This window comes from Pan troglodytes, chromosome 5, assembly GCF_028858775.2.
Source record: "Pan troglodytes isolate AG18354 chromosome 5, NHGRI_mPanTro3-v2.0_pri, whole genome shotgun sequence".
Lineage (NCBI taxonomy): Eukaryota > Metazoa > Chordata > Mammalia > Primates > Hominidae > Pan > Pan troglodytes.
The window spans coordinates 180,095,912-180,115,903 of record NC_072403.2 but is presented as its reverse complement, the minus strand read 5'-3'; the positions used below and the strand labels follow the sequence as shown (position 1 = coordinate 180,115,903).

Here is a 19,992-nt window from a genome sequence, read left to right as displayed (position 1 = left end):
AGCAAGGGCGGAGCAGAGCACAGTGTCCTCGCACAGTGTCCGCCAACAGCCATCTGCACTGCGAAGTGAAAACCTGGGCCTCGTCCCCCTGGGGGCCATGGCTGACATTTAAAATCATCCTTTCCTGTTGCTAGCGTGGTTTTCCACCTGTGGAGTGGCAACTTCTCTCCTGTTTGCTCAGGGAAAGAAGCTAGAGATCCAGCTGGATGGGCTGCCCGCAGCACAGAAGCTGGTTTACTACACGGGCTGCACCTGGCGGTCCAGGCACCTGCTGCAGCTGCTGCGCGCCAGCCACCAGCTCCACCTCCGCGTGCGGCCCACTCTGCAACAGCTGCGGCAGCGGGAGGAGGCGGAAGGTGGGGCTGGGCTGGGTACGCTGGGCTCCGCAGCCGGACTGCGCCTTCTGGGCTAGGCTGGGCACACTGGGCTCTGGCCGGACTGTGCCTTCTGTCTCTTATTGTTGTGGCCTCCTGACTCCCACGTCCCCCAGATGCTCAGGTCGAAGGGCGAGGTGGTGGCCCCCCAGCTCTGCCTGGAGTGGAATTCTATAGATGGGGCTGGGGGAAGCTGGGAGCTTGAGGAGCCACCTTAGGTTTCCACTTCTCAGTTTCCTGGTCTGTTTCCCACTTCTCCTCCCATCATGTGCCCACAAAGAGCAAGAAATGCAGGTTCCGACAAGGCCTCAGCGTTTACCCACAGGCCTGGCCTCCCTCCCGGTTCCACATCCTCACCTGAGCACAAGGCCTGGCCTCAGCGTTTACCCACAGGCCTGGTCTCCCTCCCTGTACCACATCCTCACCTGAGCACAAGGCCTGGCCTCAGCGTTTACCCACAGGCCTGGTCTCCCTCCCTGTTCCACATCCTCACCTGAGCACAAGGCCTGGCCTCAGCGTTTACCCACAGGCCTGGTCTCCCTCCCTGTTCCACATCCTCACCTGAGCACAAGGCCTGGCCTTAGTGTTTACCCACAGGCCTGGTTTCCCTCTCTGTTCCACATCCTCATCTGGTCTGTGGGTGTGCATTTCTGTCTCCCGGGCTCTTCCTCCTGCATCAGCAGGGCTGATCCCTCTCCAGCTCGCCCTCACTGTGCTCCCCACTCCCCACAGAGAAGCAGCACTACCGGGAGTCCTATATCAGCGATGGGCTGGAGCTGGACCTGGCCAGCAGGAGCTTCCCGGGCAGTGGGGTCAGCAGCCAGCACTGCCCCCGCTGCCTCTCACGCCACTCCGCCGACAGCCACGGCAGTTCCTACACGTCAGGCATCAAGGCCAACTCCTGGCTCAGGGAATCCAGAGAGATGTCTGTGGACGTACCCTTGGAGGTCCACGGGCTCCATGAGAAGGAGCCGTCCTCCAGCCCCAGGACCAGCTGCAGCCACCCCAGCACACGTGGTGACAGCCAAGGTGGGCCCGAGGGAGATGCCCAGGCCCCAGGGACAGTGAGTGCGGTCCAGCCAGCCCCAGCTTGGCTGACCCTGGACACCGAGGCAGCAAAGCCCTGGCCTGCCCTCCAGTGGCCAGACGTGAGGGGCTGGGCTGCCTGTGACCTGAGTCCCGGGAAATATGCCAGAACATGCCGGAAGAACAGAGATGGCAGGGAGGAGCTGCCTGCATCCTGCTGTGCCCGAGTCTCCTGTTCCTGCCAAGGGGCAGCCGCAGGCTGGGATCAGAGACAGGAGAGGTGGGGTCCTCTTGGGGTTGCAGATGAGTCCAGGTCCTTTAGCTTTCTCGGAAGCCCATCTCAGGAGCCCCTCCCACTCCTAGGAAGCCCCTGGCCCCTAGGAAGCACCCCCCCAACTCCTAGGAAGAACCCCCCTCCCAAGGAATGCTCCCCCTCCCGGGAAGCCCCCCCACAAAACTCCTAGGAAGCTCCCCTTCCAGGGAGCCCCTCCCTCTCCCAGGAATCCCATCCCCACACATAGGAAGCCCCCCACTCCTAGGAAACCCCCCACTCCTAGGAAGCCCCCCCACTTCCAGGAAGCCCCCCATTCCTAAGAAGTCCCCTCACTCCTAGGAAGCCCCCTGGGCTCCTAGAGACCCCCCAACTCTTAGGAAGCCCCCCCCACACTCCTAAGAAGCCCCGTGGACTCCTAGGAACTCCCCCAACTCTTTGGAAGCCTTCTGACTCCTAGGAAGCCCCCTACTCCTAGGAAGCCCTGTCCTACCAGCTTCCCTCCCATCAGAAAGCCTGGGTTAGACTCATGTCTTTTTACAATCAGTTGAGTAGGAGTGAGAAGACAGAGCCATTCAGAGTGTTCTAGGACCATGTGTCCACCTGGCCCAGGACGCAGCACCTTGTCCTGAGGGATGCACCCTGCCCATTCCCTGTGTGTAGGACCGTGTGCGCCCCTGGCCCAGGACGCAGCACCCTGTCCTGAGGGATGCGTCCTGCCCAGTCCCTGTGTATGAGGCCCTGAAGAGCTTCCTCATTGCCCCAGAAAGGGGACGTCAGCTCTGCTGGTCTCTGAGTGTCCCCACGGCCCTGACGGTGGATGTGATGAGATCAGGTGGGACCAGCCCTAGGGCTCAGTCACCCAGGACCGCCCAGCATCACCTACAGTCACCCAGGGCCATCCAGGGCCAGGCATTCCTGTCACTACGCCACTGTGTCCACCATTGCCCTTGGAGCGTCTGGTCCACCAGTAAGGGATGGTTGGCCTCCATCTCTGAGGATGTATGCAAGCTCTGTGGCCTGTAACCCAGCGGGAATCACCATGCTAATCCCGCATCTGCACAGCAAGGGGCCGTTTTATCAGATGTCAGGGAATGGAGCAAAAGCAGTCACCGCACTGAGAGCAAGGGGGCGGTGTGAGCCTCAGGAGATGCCGGTCCCGAGACCAGGGCCCCAGAAGTGCAGGGAACTGCCCTGGGGAGGAGCCATGTCGGGCAGAACCCAGACACCTATGCTCACGGCTGCCTCCTCCCATAGCCACTCACCAGGAGCCCTGCACCGAGGTCAGGACCAGAGGCCAGAGCGCCGAGGCCGTGCACCAGGTAGAGTCCCCACCATGGGCCAGAAGCCCGGGCCCTGCTCCTCCACCCCCTTCTCCTAGGTCCCCTGTCAGGGGCCCTGGGGACCTTCCTAGGCCTATCAGAGGGTCCCTCGACTGACACCCCCAGAGACGCAGCGGGCAAGTCAGGGAGCAGCAAGGCTCTTGGGCACTGGGGCAGGTGGACGTGGGTGGAGGCCTCAGCCTCAGGGCCGAGTGAGTCGGCTCACTGTGGGGAGGGAGGGGTCCTGCCTGGGGCTGTGGTGGCCGGTCCCTGAGTGTCACCGGGCCACTGTAGGCAGGACCCGGACACCTGGGCCCTGCAACCTGCCGTGCAGCAGACTGGCTGCCCCGTCCCCTTCGCCCACCTCCTCCACCCCGGGGCCTAGTCCTGTGTGTGCAGGGCTGCTCCAGGGCTTCCCCCACTTCCTGTAGAGCCACTGAGCCTTAGGATCCCCCAGAGGAGCTAGAGGAGAAGCGAGCCAGTGGTTCCTGGATGCCCAGGTGGGGAACAGGTGGGCTCAGGGTTCCCAGCCAGGCTCCGAGTTGCCCTCCTCACCCCCCAACCCCCGCCCCCGGCTCCACCACAGGAGGGTGAGGCCCCCTCTGGTCAGCCCTGTTCAGAATCCCCCTGGAAAGACACAGAAAATCGGTTGTGGCTGATTAGTTATCGTGATGCTGGATGGAGAGAGAAGAGGGCTGGGCACGGGAGGCTGGATGGAGAGAGAAGAGGGCTGGGCACAGGAGGCAGATGGAGAGAGAGAACAGGGCTGGGCACCGGAGGCTGGATGGAGAGAGAAGAGGGCTGGGCACCGGAGGCTGCATGGAGAGAGAACAGGGCTGGGCACGGGAGGCTGCATGGAGAGAGAACAGGGCTGGGCAGGGAGGCTGGATGGAGAGAGAGAAGAGGGCTGGGCACCGGAGGCTGCATGGAGAGAGAAGAGGGCTGGGCACGGGAGGCTGGATGGAGAGAGAACAGGGCTGGGCACGGGAGGCTGGATGGAGAGAGAGAACAGGGCTGGGCACGGGAGGCTGCATGGAGAGAGAGAACAGGGCTGGGCACGGGAGGCTGGATGGAGAGAGAACAGGGCTGGGCAGGGGAGGCTGGATGGAGAGAGAGAACAGGGCTGGGCACGGGAGGCTGCATGGAGAGAGAGAACAGGGCTGGGCACGGGAGGCTGGATGGAGAGAGAACAGGGCTGGGCAGGGGAGGCTGGATGGAGAGAGAACAGGGCTGGGCACGGGAGGAGGGAGGGCAGGCTGCAAGTCCTGGCAGGCGCGGGCCCATCCCAGTGGGGGCAATCCGAAACCCAGGTCAGCCCACTCAGTGGAGGAGACGGCTGCCCGAAGCCGCCTGAGCTCTGGGCCAGGGACTGTCACTCTTGAAAGACGTATTGATTAAAAACAAGGAAACACGCGTAGAAGGGCAAGTCAGACCCTGGTGCTGGGCAACCTTCGGCGTGGCCTGCCCCTGCCCCTGCCACCTGCCACCAGGGGCCTCATCTGCCTCCTGGGAGCACAGTGGTCCAAGGCAGATCTGAGGGGCCACGGCAGCCGAGAAGCTCGGGCTGGAGGCTTCACTTAAGGGCGATGACGCTGCCCGCTGGCTGCCCACCTGGACGGGACCTTGGACAGTCACCTCTGAACCCAGACAGTTTCCTCCCGTATAAAATAGGAGGCCGTTCTTGACCACTGAGGTGCTTCCAGAGCTGGTGTTCAAGGCCCACACTCAGACCTGATCCCAAATTACACCAAACGCTAAGAGTCCAGGTCCACTGAGTTAAAAGGCAGAAAGCAGCCCCAGGAAAGAAGCTGGGCAAGGTGGGGGCCTCCTGAAATGCATCAAAGGAAGATGCCAAGCCTCTCTCGCAGAGGTATGTGCTGGGGGAGCCCGTCCAGGGGCAGGCTGGCCATGCACAGCGGCGCAGGGTGGGCATTGGCAAGGAGCGTGGCTCTGTGGCCACAAGCACACCGCACCACCGTGTGCGGTGGTGGGAGTGAGAGGGGGCAGCAGGCCTCACCCCATGGCCTCTCCCTGCAGATCCAGGAAATGAAAGCCGGGGTCAGTGAGGAGCAGCACAGCCACGGCCTGGACGACATGCAGCTGCACCAGCTGGCCCTGCACCCAGCGCCCGCCTCACTCAGCCATACCTTCCACCGCGCCCTGGACTGCAGGCTGGCAGGCCCCTGCGAGACCAGGGCCACTCTCCCCAGCAAGAGGTCCAGCAACTGTCTCGCCCTGGACCTGTTCGGAGAGGCCCCACCACAGGAGTTTGTGGTGTAGGCACCACCCACCCAGCAGTACCGTCTGCACCGCCAGGCTCAGCCCCTGCCCACCCCACTTCCACATGGCCCTCGGCCCTTCCTGCCCGCCAGATGCTGCCTGCACCTCCGCAGCCAGCACGCTCCACAGGTTCACCTGTAAGAGGTGTGGAGCTGGCTCTGACATCAACCTGGGAGGTGACAAACAGGTCCCGCACCTCATGCCTGTCTGCCATGCACCCGGGAGCTCTTTCCCTCAGGGTCTCAGGGAGCCGGTTCAAGGTCTGGCTGTCAAGTGTCCAGAGAGCCATGGTGTTGGCCCCTGAGGCAGCCTGTCACCCATCCTAATCTGGGAGAGAAGGTGACACAGCTGGGCCAGACCCTGGAGAGAGAGCTCTGCAGTTTCCCACACTACCAGCTCCCCAAGAGACAGTCCCGATGGGCACAGGCTGCCAGAGCTCCCAAGCTGGAGTTCACAGTCGTCATCACTGTGCAGGACCCAGGTTCCTCCCAGACCTGAACCCCTCTCTGCAACTCCTGTTTGCAAGCGCTGGGCCTGCCAGACAGAGGCCCCTCTTGTGGTGCAAGCCCAGCTCTGTCACCTGAGATCCAGCCAGAGACCCTCTTCCACCATCCACAGTCAATGGCTGTGCTTTCCCTTCCAAGCCAGGGCTTCCAAAGACCCCACTGCCCCGGAGCTGAAGCCGACTCTGCTCCCATCTCAGCCATGAGGCCTCAGGACCCACTCTGCTCACAGGTGGCTTCCTTAAGCCATTGCCCTGGCGGGGGTTGGGTTGGTGCAGCCCAGCTGGCGGAGGGGCAAGGCTTCGGTGACAGATGGAGAGTGGGGACTAGCTGTGCCTGGCACCTGCTCTGATCTGGTGGGCTCCACGGGTAGTGCGACCTCGGTTCTGTGGGCTCTGGAAGGCCACCAGGGTAGGGTCTCCCCAAGGCTCCTCCCCCTGCACAACACTCCTGCACACGTGCAAACCTGCTGTCCTCTGCATTTAGAGGAATGGCCCATGCATCCCTGCTAGTCTCAGGCCCATCCCAGAGCACTGAGAGGCCACAATCGTTCAGCCCTGTGCCCTGAACACCACTGCCCCCTTCACTGTCTGTGTGTGGTGAAGACCACGCCACACCACCCTCCAGCTCACTGGAGACAAGCATGAGCTTGAGCCCCATGGCCTGGTGCAGGGCTGCGTGCATTGAGGCCGCCTCTTTGACGGGTCCATCCAGGGGGACCCTCTCCTTTCTGTGAAAGGGAATCGTGTGTGTGCCCCAGGCATGTGTAATAAAGAACCCGAGCAGATGCCTCCTGCTTGAACCAGTACCAGCCTGCCTGGGGGGCTGGTGAGATGCCGGCTGTAACTCACTCAGGGGCATCGGCCACGGAAGGCTGCATTCTGTAGATGGCCACAAGCCCCAGTGCTGCCGAGGGCAAGACTGCCCACAATTCCTGTGCAGCAGGGGAGGGGCGCCTAGTGCTGGCTCAGATGTGAGCATGTGGGCACTTCCCAAGGCTAATTCCATTAGTACAAGATGATTGATTTGCCCTGGTCCGGGGCAATGACTGTCTTCTTCCTTTGAAGAAACTTGGAAGCAAGAGCCCAGTCCCATGGACCATGAGGGAAGGCACACACCAGTGTTGGGGAGACACAGCAGGCGGTGTCCACCATGAAGCAGGGTCTGAGCCAAGACCTACATGCACACACGCACACACGTACACATCCACATGCATGCACACACATACATGCACACACACGCACATATCTGCACACATGCATGCACACACACGCACACATCTGCATGTGCACACACACATGCACACATCCATACATGCACACTCCCCATGTCCAGGCTTCCCCTGCCAGTCACCTTCGCCACACGCCATAGACCCCAGGGGCAGCAAAGGCTGGGCCAGCCCACCCCTAACTTGTGGAAGCATCAGTGAAGCTGGCCCGGCGCCTTCTGTCCTGGCAGAGGCGAGGCAGCCATGACCCCTGGCTGACCCGAGAAACTTCTCTGGCCCCACTGGGGATTCCTATTTCTGTCCTTCCTCTGGGCCTTGTGGACAGACATGGAGAATTATGCCAGATGCCTGTTAACTACCGGGTAGGGCTGCTCCAAAGACTCTAATCTCTGGTGTTCAGGGTATGTGGAGAGGACAATTAAAGGCCTGCTGCCCTGAGACTTGCCCAAGAGGGGACGGCCAGGCAGGCCACATGAAGCCCATGTGGGCTACCAGCTCAGACACACCCAGCCGGGGCCGGGGCAGACTCCCCTAAGGCTTGAGCCTCAGCCTTGCTCACCGCCCCTCCCCACAGCCCCCTTCCACGTCACCCACACCTGGAGGGGCAGGAGCGGAGCTGGAAGCAGAAGGCCATCCTGGGAAGGGGCTCCTTCCCAGACAGAAAGCAGCAGAGAGCGGGGCTGCGGGAATCGGGGAAGCCAACCTTTCTTTTTGCACAGATTGAGATCAGAGGTCTTTTAGGCAATACAGCTATTTTCCAGGAAAATGGACACTGACTGGTAGGGACAGGGATGTTTCCTAAGAAGGAGGGTAGGGGGCAGGGCTGGGGGTGGCCTGCAAACAGCAGAAGCCGCTGTGTACAGGGGGGCTTGTGGCCTCCAGGTGGCATGAGGCAGGCAGGTGGGGGAGGGGCACAGGGTAAAGTCCCCAATCCCTGTCTTACCCTGTCAGTGGAGAGGAAAAGAAACCCACCTGTCCCAGTCCCTGTGGACCCCCAAGGAGCAGGCCAAGGACCTCCAGCATCACAGCCTCGCATGACCCCGGCTGGGGTGGCCGGTCCTGTGACCGGGGCCAGGTCAGCGGTCAAGCTGGCAGGTCCAGACTCGCAAGAACGACCCAGAGGGCTTGTTCAGGCTGGGTTTCTCAGCCCCCCACTGCGTCTGCTTCTGTGGGTCTCGCTGGGCCCCGGAACCTGCATTGCTGCTGCGGGGGTCTGGGTCTGAGGGCGCGGCTCTCCCTGCTGGGTGGGATGTGGGAGGCGGCAGACCCTGCTCCTGGGGGCAGTTGGTCTGGAGTGGTGACAGGGTGGCCCTGGGCAGGGTGTGGCCGGTTCCCTCTTGCCTGTGTTGAAGCATGGACTCCTCTGGGCCCTCAGCCATCAGCCCAGCCTCCCTCACGGAAGATGGAGAATTCCAGACAAAGCTCATCCTTCCTCCAGGAAAGCCTGCTCCATCTGCAGTAATTGACGGCCTGAGAAGCTCTGCTCTTGGGCTGAACCCCAAGCAGGAGGAGGCCGGGGTCCTCAGGTGCCCATCTGGGAGGCCCGGGGCAGCCAGCAACTGCCTGTGCGTCTGGGATCTCACAGGAGAGGGGGTTCCCAAGCCGAGCATCAGCCCGTCATGGCCCATGGACTCTGGGTTCCCCAGGCAGGGGAAATGTGCCAGAGCCACGGGGAAAGCTGAGCTCTGCGGCCCTGCGAGTGCGTTCACAAAGTTTTATCAGTTTGTAAAACTTGCAGAAAACTCAGCCGTCCGTGTTTGGGACAGGCGGCCCCTTCCACTCAGGGTTCATCCATCACACTCCTTTCGCCTTGAGGGGCACTGAGGGCCCTGTGGGTGTGTGGGGCCCACGTAGGGGAGGCTGAACTGGACACACACTTGGCTCGGTCTGCTGGGAGACGTTTCGGGGTTCCCAGTCATGTCGTCTCTACCTGTAGGAGCAGCAGGGAGTCTCAGGACAGGATGGCCAGGGCCAGAGGTCACCTGGTGAGGCGGACATGTACTCCCAACCTGGGAGGTGTGGGGACTGCAAGAGAAACAGAGCTGGCAGTGGGAGGCTGGACGTGGTAGGCAATGCCGGTCCTGCATCCGGGCCCATGACCGTTCTCACGGCGGCGAGCTGTGATGGGGAGGCTGCCTTCCAGGTGCCAAGGTTAGAAAACCAATCCCGGGCAGCCCTGCCGGGAGAAAGCTGGTATTCTACAAAGGCGCGTGAAGAGGCGAACACGCAGTAGGGAAAATGGCATGGGTTGTTTATTAATCACAGGCAGCTCACCAATAAAACCGTCACCAAATATTGTGTTACTGTGTTTTTCAGCTTTTTAAACTTTGCGATGTGGTGGTTTTTTAATGTTTGTTTCTGTATTTAGATTTATCTTCATACTTTAGAATTTGTAACCTTATCTTTTTCCCTGAAGGAGGGCTCCCCATCACCATCTAACCATGGACGTTTCAGGCCTCAAAACAGGGCCCAGGGTGGGGACTCTGATCTCGGAACCTTGGGTCACACAGCGGCTGCCACTCCCTGCCTACATCCCCTGGCTACGGATGAGGCCCCCGGGCCACTGGGCACAGGCTGGGGCTCCCTCCCGGCTCGCCGCCGGCCCGTGCCTGGTTCTCCAGCTGCCCCAGTGTGGCAGTGTTCATCCTGAGTCCCCTCCTGGCTCTGCCCTGGCGTCTGTGCTCAGGTGACCAGCCAGGCCTCCCACTGGCAGGGGTGTGGTTCTCTCCATTCAGCCACTGCTGCTGTCACCAACCAGTGCACGCAGCAGGAACTGGACGTCACCGTCACCAAGTGGGGACCTGTTCGCTGCACCCTCTGTTGTCTGTCCTTGGACATCAGGGCCATTGTCCGCCCACAGCCCTGGACATCCACGGTGTTGGGGCAGCGGCAGGGCCTGGCGCAGTGGGAGAAGAGGAAGAAGCATGTCCTCAGAGCCAGATGCAGGAGTGTGTCCTGTGGGGTGCGGGCCAGGCTCCCTCCTGAGCGGACATGGGAACACGTAACAGTGGGAACAGGCCGGCCTCCAATGGGGGCCTCTGCAGGAGGTGGGCTGGGAGGTGGACGCGCCTCAGGAGCCTCCAGGATGCTCTTTATGGCCAGGCACAGTGCCTCACACCTGTAATCTCAACACTTTGGGAGGCCAAGGCGAGCGGATCACTTGAGGCCAGGAGTTTGAGACCAGCCTGGGCAACCTGGCAAAACCCCATCTCTACAAAAAATATAGAAATAAAATTAGCCGGGCATGGTGGCGCCTGTGGTCCCAGCTACTCGGGAGGCTGAGGTGGGAGAATCACTTGAGCCCAGGAGGTCAAGGCTGCAGTGAGCTGAGATCATGCCACTGCACTGCAGCCTGGGCAATGCAGCAAGACCCTGTCTCAAAAAAAAAACCAAAATGCTCTTTGTTCTCTGAGGAAGGGGCTGCCCAGCAGAAGGTGGTGGGAGGGCATGAGGCTTTGGCAGCCCTGACAGTGCATGGGTGGAGTGCCCACCTGTGGGCTGGGGTGCAGGTCTGGGAGGCCGGCACTGTCCCCCTTGGTGGCAGGTGTGTGAAGTGAGGCATCCAGTGGGGGGTCCGGGGCCGCCTCCCCGCAGCCTGTCCTTGCGTTTTGCTTCTCACATGTGATTCCTGGGAGCAGGTGCCCTGGGCTCCCAGAGAGGCTGCAGGACACACACCAGCCCCGGCGTGTCCACTGCACTGTGTCTTCCCTCTGATCACTACAACAGATCTTCATAGGCCGTGTGGCCTCACTCTGCCCACTCCTCACGATTCTGGAGGCTGGAAGTCCAGGATCGAGGTGCCGGCCAGTTCCATTCCTGGTCCAGGCCCCCTCCCTGGCCACTACGTCCTCTCAGGGCGGAAGGGGCTTGCGAGCTCCCAGGGCCCCCCTTACAAAGGCACTAATCCCACCCGTGAGCCTCCATCCTCACAACCTCACCGGCTCCCACAGGCCCCCCCTCCTAACACCATGGCCTTGCTGGTGAGGATTCCCACACAGACGTCGGGGGGCGCACTCAGCCCACCCTGCATTACACGCTGGGACACATCCGGCTCATCGGTCTCCATCCCGGTCTTGGGATCTTCAAGGCAGGAGCCTCCGGTCTTGACTGCAGTTTCCTCGGTGCCAAAGCAAGACCCCGGTACAGGAGGCAGCCAATAAATGGGCACAGAACAGGTGAAAGAGGGAGGGAGGGCCAGGGGATTGGTGCTCTGTGCACCTCAGTGGGCAGGGCTGGCTTGCTCTGGCTGTGCTAACTGTATACACCTCCTTGTCCACCCAGGCTGAGCCAGAGTCCACATGGCTGTGATGGAGCTGAAGCCCCTGCTGAGGGGCAGCTGGCGTCCGGCCACGCCCACCCTACATTGTTCTGGCCCCCCCACCCCATCCCGGGGCTTGCCCGAGGAGCGTGGCTGAAACTATAGAACGTCCCTAGCACTTCAGGGAAACAGATGTAAAATATCCGTGGGTTTTGGCCAAGCTCCACCAAGAAAGGAGAAGGTCCAGGGAGTTATGAGACCCCCAGGGCGTCGGTCACCCAGGTCCTGCCCACTGGGCTAACAGCTCACTGGCCTCCCACGGCAACACCCCCAGGGTCAACATTCCACCACCTCGGTCTCTCCACAAATGAGGTGTCTTCCATTTCTGCTAACTAAGCAAAGTCAGCGACTGGATTACAAGTTCCCAGGCCCAGGGCCTTGGCCACGGCAAGGCTGCTGGGCTCACACTGTGCTGAGGAGGCCACGGCTGCCCCAGCCACACGTGGGCCCCCGGCTTGCCCTCCGTGCGCTCCTCCTGCCTCCTCCGACCGCTGCTCTTTCCCCGAGTATCAGGGCTGGGCCAGGCTGTTCTCGAGGTGAGGTCTGCAGTTAATTCGGATTGTGAGACGAGCCTGGTCCCAGACAGTCCTGAGGGAGCATCCAGGGCCGCAAGCCTCACTGCACGGCCTCCCACCACTCCCCAGGGCCTGTTCCTGGCTACGGGGGAGGGGCACAGGCAGCCTGCAGAGGAAAGAGCAGGCAAGAGAGATCTGGGGGAGCCAGGCGTCCCCACCATATCTGGCCCCCTCCTGCCTCACACTAAACGATGGCCAGGGCGGGACTCTCGGCACGCAGGGACCTCCGGCGAGTACCAGCAGGCCCGGGGGCTGGTGTCTGTGAAGCTCTAGGACGGCGGCGTGCACCCCTCACAGGGTAATTACAGTACAGATCACTCAGTCCGGCACAGGCAGACACTTTGTCATTCCCCCTTTGCCACTGTGGACCCTTCAGGCCTCTGCACAGAGGCTGCCCCCACAGGGAAGCCACCCCAGACCCCGAGATGGGGCCGGGCCCCTGTCGTTCCGCTCTAACAGGCGCCTGTCGCAGCTCTCGCACCCTCAGTGGCTGTGGTGTCTTCTGTCCTCCCCATTTGGGCTGTATTCCCCGCGCAGTCTCCACGTGCCACCTAAACCTCTGCTGAGTGTTTCCTCCCACAGATCACTGGCAAATCTCTTCAAAACCAGCGGCCTCTGACCCGCTACAAGCTGAAGAGGACAGGGTGTTTTATTCCAGCCTTGCAGTGTCCTCTGGATGAAACCGCATTTGGCACCCAGAGCTGCCCCAGCCCTGGGCCCTGGGCCCCCACCCCACCCCACCCCACCCCCACCCCACCCCACACCCACCCCACCCCCACCCCCACCCTACCCCACCCCCACCCCACCCCCACCCCCACCCTACCCCACCCCCACCCCACCCCCACCCCACCCCACCCCCCACCCTACCCCACCCCCACCCCACCCCCACCCTGGCCCCCGGCAACCTTCCCTCCTCGGGGCCTGGGCTCCTTCCCTTCCTCCTCTCCTCTCCTGAGCCTGCCCATGTCACAGGTTCTGTGGCCAAACGGCCTGAAGGAGGCAAGGAGGGGGTGCTGTCCAGGTTCAAGGCGCCCCTCCAAATATGCCTCGTCCAGCTGTGAAGCTCCCAGACATGTCAGCCCTGGGAACATAAACCTCGCATCAGAGTCACGCGCTCACCCCATAAGGCGGCTCTCGTGCATGAACAATTGTGCCCTAGGTCAGCGCTGAGGAGCTCTGGTTGTGCTCGCTTTGCGGAAGCCACGAGTGTTTCTGGAGATGCATTTCTCCGTGGCGCTGGGACTGCCCTCCAAGGTCCACTTCTGTGAGAGAAGGAGCCGGACCACGACTGAGGGGCAGACGCTCCTTCCCGCCCACTCACAGGCGCTGCGAGTCAGTAAGTACGCGGACTTCCACAGCCTCAGCGTCCTTGCTTTTCAAATGGGTTGATCCTAAACACCTTCAGAGGCCCTGAGCCAAGAGGAAGAAGCTAATGAACATGAAGATAGTAACCCCAGAGCAGAGCTGTTAATTGATGGGACGTCTTTGAGTTTTAGTCACTGACTAGTTTTGGTTTTTTTTTCTGTATGTTTCCTGGGTCCGTCCCTCCCTCTCCCTTCTTAGGGGCAGCGTGTCAGCACCACGGTGATGGGCCATTGAAATCACTGGTGGTGGCCAGCGGTGGGGTGAGTGCCTGCAGCCCCACACCCTGGAGACTGGGCTGGTTTGCTCTGAAACCCTGGCACTCTGGGTGTGGCCAAGTGGACCAGGGTGAAGACTGGACTCAGGCTTCCTTCTAGGAAATGAGGAGTTGGGAGTGAGAGGCAGACGAAAACCTGGGAAGCGAGGACTCAGCTGCACGCCCTGTGATGGGGCAGAGGGTTCCAGTCTGCAGCGTGGGGGCGTCGAGGGTGGCAGGCAGTGGGGTCCGGCGCCTGGGGCCCAAGCGCCCCCCACGCCCACTGCCCCAACTCCCAGTCTCTGTAGACGCCCTTGCTCTAGGCTGTGACTCGCAGGTTCCTGAGTCACTCGCGCCTCTGCCATCCCGCGTAGAGGCTGGCCAGAGCCCGTCCAACACTTCCCCAGAGGGAAGCTCTGCCATTTTCACACGGTGCCCGTCTCGGGGGCACCACTGTGGGCCCCACGCGGCTGTGGGGCGAGGCGTCCACGCATCCTCTACAAAGGCAGCTTGGTTATCACAATGCCGGCCTTGCTCAGAGAGGAACTTCATCAAACACACAAAGAAGGCTTGTCGAGTGTCACGCGGCTCAGCCAGGCTGTCCCTTCGGTCACGCTTTGGCAGCAGCTCGGACCCTTCAAGGTCAGAAGGAGGATGGCAGGGCCTGGCGGCAGTTGTTGCTTGGCACTGCTGTTCAGTGCGGGCTCCACAGAGAAGCTTCCATCTCACCAGAGCTGCCACCTCCTGAGTCCATCATTTGTGCGTTGGTGTCTCTGTCCTACTAAAGGAACTTCGCACCTCAGCAAGCCGGTGAGGGGCTTCCTGAGCCAGGGGCATCTGCCTGCCTAAGGGCCAACCCTAAAGAGAAGTTTGATTTTATTTTGGGCACTGAGGGAGCATCTCAGAACCTGTGGGGTCATTCAAGTCATCACAATGATGAGGGGACACAAGTGGCATTGAGCAGACGGGCACCAAGGACGCCAGGTCCCCGCAAGGCACAGGACACTCCCACCCAGCAAATACTGTCCCGGGGGCCACGTGGCTTTAGCCCCCGTCAGACATTCACAGGTGGAAATCCTGCATTTGGTGATCCAGGCCTGAAACCTCACACTGCTCTCCATAAAATCAGGAAGGATTATTTCTGCAGTTTTAATGTACATTATGTGTCAGGAATGCAACAGTTGTGTAAACCAAGAGAAGCTGAAACTTTGTAACATTACCAAGAGGTTTTCACCATGTACAAAATTATATCACGTTGCTATACTGCTGGTGACATGTGAGTCACAAATGGGACACTTGTGACAATTCCATGTCTGTGTGTCTGCTTTTTGTAGCGGCCACATTCCTGGAGATTTTACATGCACGTGCGTGCACACACACACAGATACAGTCACTTGGCCCTTATTTTTAAATTGTCAAATATACATAAATTGAATATCGTCTTCCTTCTTATACCGAAACTCATTTACTTCGCTGTGTGTTCAGATGTAGTTGTTTTGAAAGTTTTACAAATTGAAATATACTTATGTGTATATACACAGAAAAAAAATCTTTTTATTTCTCCATTATATTTTTATTTTTATTATTTATTTATTTGAGACTGAGTCTCGCTCTGTCGCCCAGGCTGGAGTGCAGTGATGCGATCTCGGCTCACTGCAACCTCAGTCTCCCAGGTTCAAGTGATTCTCGTGCCTCAGCCACCTGAGTAGCTGGGATTACAGCTGCCACCATGCTCAGCTAATTTTTGTGTTTTTAGTAGAGACGGGGTTTCACCATGTGGGCCAGGCTGGTCTCAAACTCCTGACCTCCAGTGATCCGCCTGCCTCGGCCTCCCACAGTGCTGAAATCACAGGTGTGAGCCACCGCATCTGGCCTATTTCTCCATTATATTATAGTTACATCATTATATTGATTCTTTTGTTTTTGTTTTAAAAAGTCATGCTCTGTTAGGATTATATAATCCATGTATAATTTCACTTTAGGATAATCAAGGGATCCTTAAAAATAGGTGGTGTTACAAAATGGAGGCATTTGTCTGTGGGGTTCAGCACAGGGCTAGGTGGGCTGCCCACCTGTGGCCCCTAAGCTCGCAGCCAGCCTGTGCTGAGGGGCGCTGTCAGTTAGTGGGAAACACACCAATTCTGAAGACTTAGTGTGGACAAAGAATCTTGAATATCTCATTAATATCTCTATATTGATTTCATATTGATTACACATTGAAATGATATTTTTTATATATGAGATTAAATCTGATCTATCTGCTGATGAGTTTATCATCCATGGATCTACAGATCTGCCATCTGTTCACTGACTGATCATCTACCATCTCACCATCATCTCACCTATCTACTGTCTATCATCTCTACCCAATTATATTAAAAACCATGAGTTGAAGCAGATGTCTCTGCTTTCAGCCCCACTGTTTGGCTGAGTCCTTTCCTGGCAGGGAGAAGCCCAGCATCTCTGTCTTCAGCGCATGATGCCCCGTGCACCTGCCCTCCTGGCCACCTTGACCAAAAGCTGGACCCCAGCAGCCTGGGCCAGGTCCCCACTCCCAATGAGGCAGAATGCTCCGCCCTGGGAAAAGGAGTACAGGAAAAGGCCGTTAGCACACTGGGCTCTGAACACCCCCTGCCTGTCTCCACCCCTTGCTCTGGGCTCCCAGGAAGGGAGGGGTTCCTACCCTTCTGCCCGCCATGAGTCAGGACCACCACAGCTCACGCTCCTCACCTGAGCCGCATGTGGGCACAGGTTTACTTGGTTTGTGCTAACTACTAGAAAAGACATTTTACCTCCCTCTTGCATAAACAGGATAGAGTAAAAAAAAAAAACATTTTCCTGGCATTGAAATCATCTGAAAGCTACCAGCTGTGACTCCTCTCCAAAACCTGCTTCCCAGCCAATTCTCAGAGCCAAAATGATTGCTGGTAAGAAATGGGGTATTCTTGGTCTGTGCTTGTGACCCCCCATTCCTCCACACATGCGTTCCTCCTGGGACCCTGCTCTTGGATCTGCTGGGTCCGAGAGGGTACATCTGTCACTGTGGGCCCGGTGGAAATGGGGGCAGCCCCAGGGGGCACCCTTCCAGCAGAGGACGCGGTGGGCAGCTGTCACCATGCATCCCCTTGTGAGGCGGAGAGGAGCCCTGTGGTGGGGTGGGGCTTAAACGTGCCCGTTGAGCCCCACGGCAGGGGAAGTCACAGGCCAGTCTCCAGAGCTGCTCCTTGTCTCCTTTAAGGCTCCCAACCCTCTGGTTTCGCCTGGCTTTGCCAAGGAGGAAGCCGGGCTTTAGAGGCCAAGCAAACCGTCCAGGGATGCAGAGCTGGGAGGTGGCGGAGCCACCATGGAAACCAGAGTCCATCTGGTCCTGGAGCCTGTGGTGGGGAATCCTGGGGGCCGCGTTTGTGTCAAATGAGACGACAGGTTCGTGAGGCTGGCCCCAGACACCCCCTCCCTGCCTGGCACAGCTCCTCATGCGGAGTGTGGTGGACAACCAAAAACAGTGGTGAAGAAAGAGGGAGCCCGGGGGGAAAGGAAAAGCACGAACTCGAGGAGGCGCAGGTGGCAGCTCTGTGTGAGGCCTGGTGGCTCCAGGGCCGTACGTGCCCAGCAGCACCTCCCCAGCTCACGGGTCGGATCCGCACTGGGCCCAGGCTGACCAGCTCCCACTGTGGGGCACTCACGCCTCCTGCCCTCCTGCCCACAGCTACTTCTGCCGGCTCCCGAGTTTCCCGGGGCAGAGCCTTCAGGGCCCAGGGTGGCCTCTGGGGAGAGTCTGATGAGGACAGCGAGTGCCTGCTGTGACACCTGGTGGCCGCCGCACTGCAAGGAGCTCCTCTGTGAAGCCTGCCCTGCCTGATGGTCTGGCAGGAGTTGGAGGTTCCATCCACATTCATGAGGGTGCTTTGGAATAAAGCCAGGTTTATTGAGTCCAGGTGAAACCTGTTTATTTCTAAGCACATATGCATTAGAAAGCAAGGACAAGAAACACAGTTTTAGGAGAAAAACTCGTTAATGCATTCAATCCGGCCTCCTCTTCCCCTCCGCCTGGGAGCTGAGCGGCTTCTTTCGGGCAGGGCCTCGCTGGACTTGCCGAGCTCGGATCCCGAAACCCAGGCCCTGCAACGTCTGTGCCAGGTGCCTCTGGCTGGGAGAAATGCAGAGAATCACCAGTAACTTCGCATCGCCTCCTTTAAAATAGAAAAACAACTTGCAAGCTGGAAAGAAGAGCAGCATCTGAAAGTGCCAAGGTGCCGGCAACCAGGGCCCGAGATGGGCGGCTGCAGAGAGGGCCGCCCGGCGCCCCAGCGGGAAAGTGGCCACGTCTGGCAGGTTCCTGGGACAGGGGGTCCAGGAGGGTCAGCAGCCGGTCACTAGCACCCCTCACCCTCCGGGAGGGTCAGCAGCCGGTCACTAGCACCCCTCACCTGGGTCCCGGAGGGTCAGCAGCCGGTCACTAGCACCCCTCACCCTCCGGGAGGGTCAGCAGCTGGTCATTAGCACCCCTCACCCTCCGGGAGGGTCAGCAGCCGGTCACTAGCACCCCTCACCTGGGTCCGGGAGGGTCAGCAGCCGGTCACTAGCACCCCTCACCCGGGTCAGGGAGGGTCAGCAGCCGGTCACTAGCACCCCTCACCCGGGTCCCAGAGGGTCAGCAGCCGGTCACTAGCACCCCTCACCCGGGTCCGGGAGGGTCAGCAGCAGGTCAGTAGCACCCCTCACCCGGGTCCAGGAGGGTCAGCAGCCGGTCACTAGCACCCCTCACCCGGGTCCGGGAGGGTCAGCAGCCGGTCACTAGCACCCCTCACCTGGGTCCGGGAGGGTCAGCAGCCGGTCACTAGCACCCCTCACCCTCCGGGAGGGTCAGCAGCCGGTCACTAGCACCCCTCACCCTCTGGGAGGGTCAGCAGCCGGTCACTAGCACCCCTCACCCGGGTCCGGGAGGGTCAGCAGCCGGTCACTAGCACCCCTCACCCTCCGGGAGGGTCAGCAGCCGGTCACTAGCACCCCTCACCTGGGTCCCGGAGGGTCAGCAGCCGGTCACTAGCACCCCTCACCCTCCGGGAGGGTCAGCAGCTGGTCACTAGCACCCCTCACCCTCTGGGAGGGTCAGCAGCCGGTCACTAGCACCCCTCACCTGGGTCCGGGAGGGTCAGCAGCCGGTCACTAGCACCCCTCACCCTCCGGGAGGGTCAGCAGCTGGTCACTAGCACCCCTCACCCTCCGGGAGGGTCAGCAGCCGGTCACTAGCACCCCTCACCTGGGTCCCGGAGGGTCAGCAGCCGGTCACTAGCACCCCTCACCTGGGTCCGGGAGGGTCAGCAGCCGGTCACTAGCACCCCTCACCTTGGTCCGGGAGGGTCAGCAGCTGGTCACTAGCGCCCCTCACCTGGGGAAGCTGCAGGCCTTCTACTCACACTCCTGTGTCCCGGGAATTGGGATGTATGAAGTCAGCCCTAGGTTGAGTCTGCACGTGACCCTGCGGGACGCTCAGCCCCCTGGGGCTGCTCTTTCCAGATCTCCCTCATGCCCACACCTGCTGCTCACGGCCCATGGCCCTGTGGCTCCCTCAGGCCCCCCTGGGGCAGGGGCCGTGTGCCCAGGACTTCTCCTCCTGGGGAATGCTGTCTCTTCCTGTTTTTCAGGACCCGTAACGAGGGTTAAGAATTACAGATGAAAACCAAAAACAATGGAGAAGGAAGGGAGAGCTAAGGGGGAGGAAAAGTGCAGACCCCAGAGGCCAAGGCCGGGGCTCCATGAGGGACCTGCTGGCTCTTGGGTACTGTGTGCCCCACGGTGCCGCCCCTGAGATCACGGGTGGGCTGTGCACCTGACCCAGGTCACCCTGTCTCTCTGTTGGGGCTGCGAACTTTGGAATCCAAGAGTACCAGGTGGTCTCTCTCTTAAAGGCAGAATCCAAAAATATGCTCCTGTGAACAGCCCTGTTATTCACCGTGTGGAGGAAGCCAGTTTGCCATGAGAGCGGGAAATACCCCACAATGAGAGACAGGGAGTGTCTGGAACATTCCAGCCTCCCCGAGTCCCGAGCACCAGCGGCCCCTCCACCACCTCCCAGGGTGGCCCTCCCAGGAAGGAGGAGCCCCCCCCACTGTGGTGGCCATGTGCCCCTGCCGTCCTGCAGTGGCCGTTTCTCAGGACACGGCCTACAGGGCCCAGTGCCACCTCTGGGGGACTCTGCCTGCACCCTGAGTCAGGAAGAGCCGCAATGCTTCCTCGGGTCCTCCCTTTCAACCAGTCTGGAGTCTGAGTCGGGGGAGGGGGCACTAACTGAGCTCCCCAAAAACCGCAAAGCCCAGATCCAGCCACAGCTGGATGACTCCACACAGGGGCCGCCTGTGCTCCACCTGGCACTGGTGCTTAATCTGTTGCGTCCAGGCTTCTGGCACCTGCCCCCAAAAGACCCAAGGAACTTGGGGCCTAAGCAGGTCTACACAGCCGGAGGGACCCAGGCCACAC

General features: G+C 60.2%; 2 protein-coding genes across 25 annotated transcripts in view; one reads left to right on the top strand and one right to left on the bottom strand.

Annotated features, from left to right (window-relative positions):
• The window catches only part of FRMD1 (FERM domain containing 1), a 47,153-nt gene extending 40,569 nt beyond the window's left edge, over positions 1–6,584 (top strand). For 7 of the 24 annotated variants that reach the window (XR_010158264.1, XR_010158265.1, XR_010158262.1 and 4 more), the window contains 6 exons: positions 182–356; positions 1,107–1,680; positions 2,929–2,993; positions 3,425–3,493; positions 4,665–4,863; positions 5,031–6,584. Coding sequence is in view for 5 of the 24 variants with exons in the window: in XM_054686526.2 (XP_054542501.1) it covers positions 182–356; positions 1,107–1,680; positions 2,929–2,993; positions 5,031–5,059 (843 nt within the window). In the remaining 19 variants the exon portion in view is untranslated. Of the gene's footprint in view, positions 1–181; positions 357–1,106; positions 1,681–2,334; positions 2,994–3,424; positions 3,505–4,664; positions 4,864–5,030 lie in introns of those variants that run through there. The other 17 variants (XM_024357521.2, XM_054686532.1, XM_054686529.1 and 14 more) reach the window with 9 other exon arrangements.
• Positions 6,585–17,445: 10,861 nt separating this feature from the next.
• Positions 17,446–19,992, bottom strand: part of KIF25 (kinesin family member 25) — a 72,914-nt gene continuing 70,367 nt past the window's right edge. The window contains 1 exon segment of the mRNA XM_024357516.2: positions 17,446–17,705. Within this exon segment, the coding sequence (XP_024213284.2) occupies positions 17,536–17,705 (170 nt within the window). The 3' untranslated portion in view covers positions 17,446–17,535.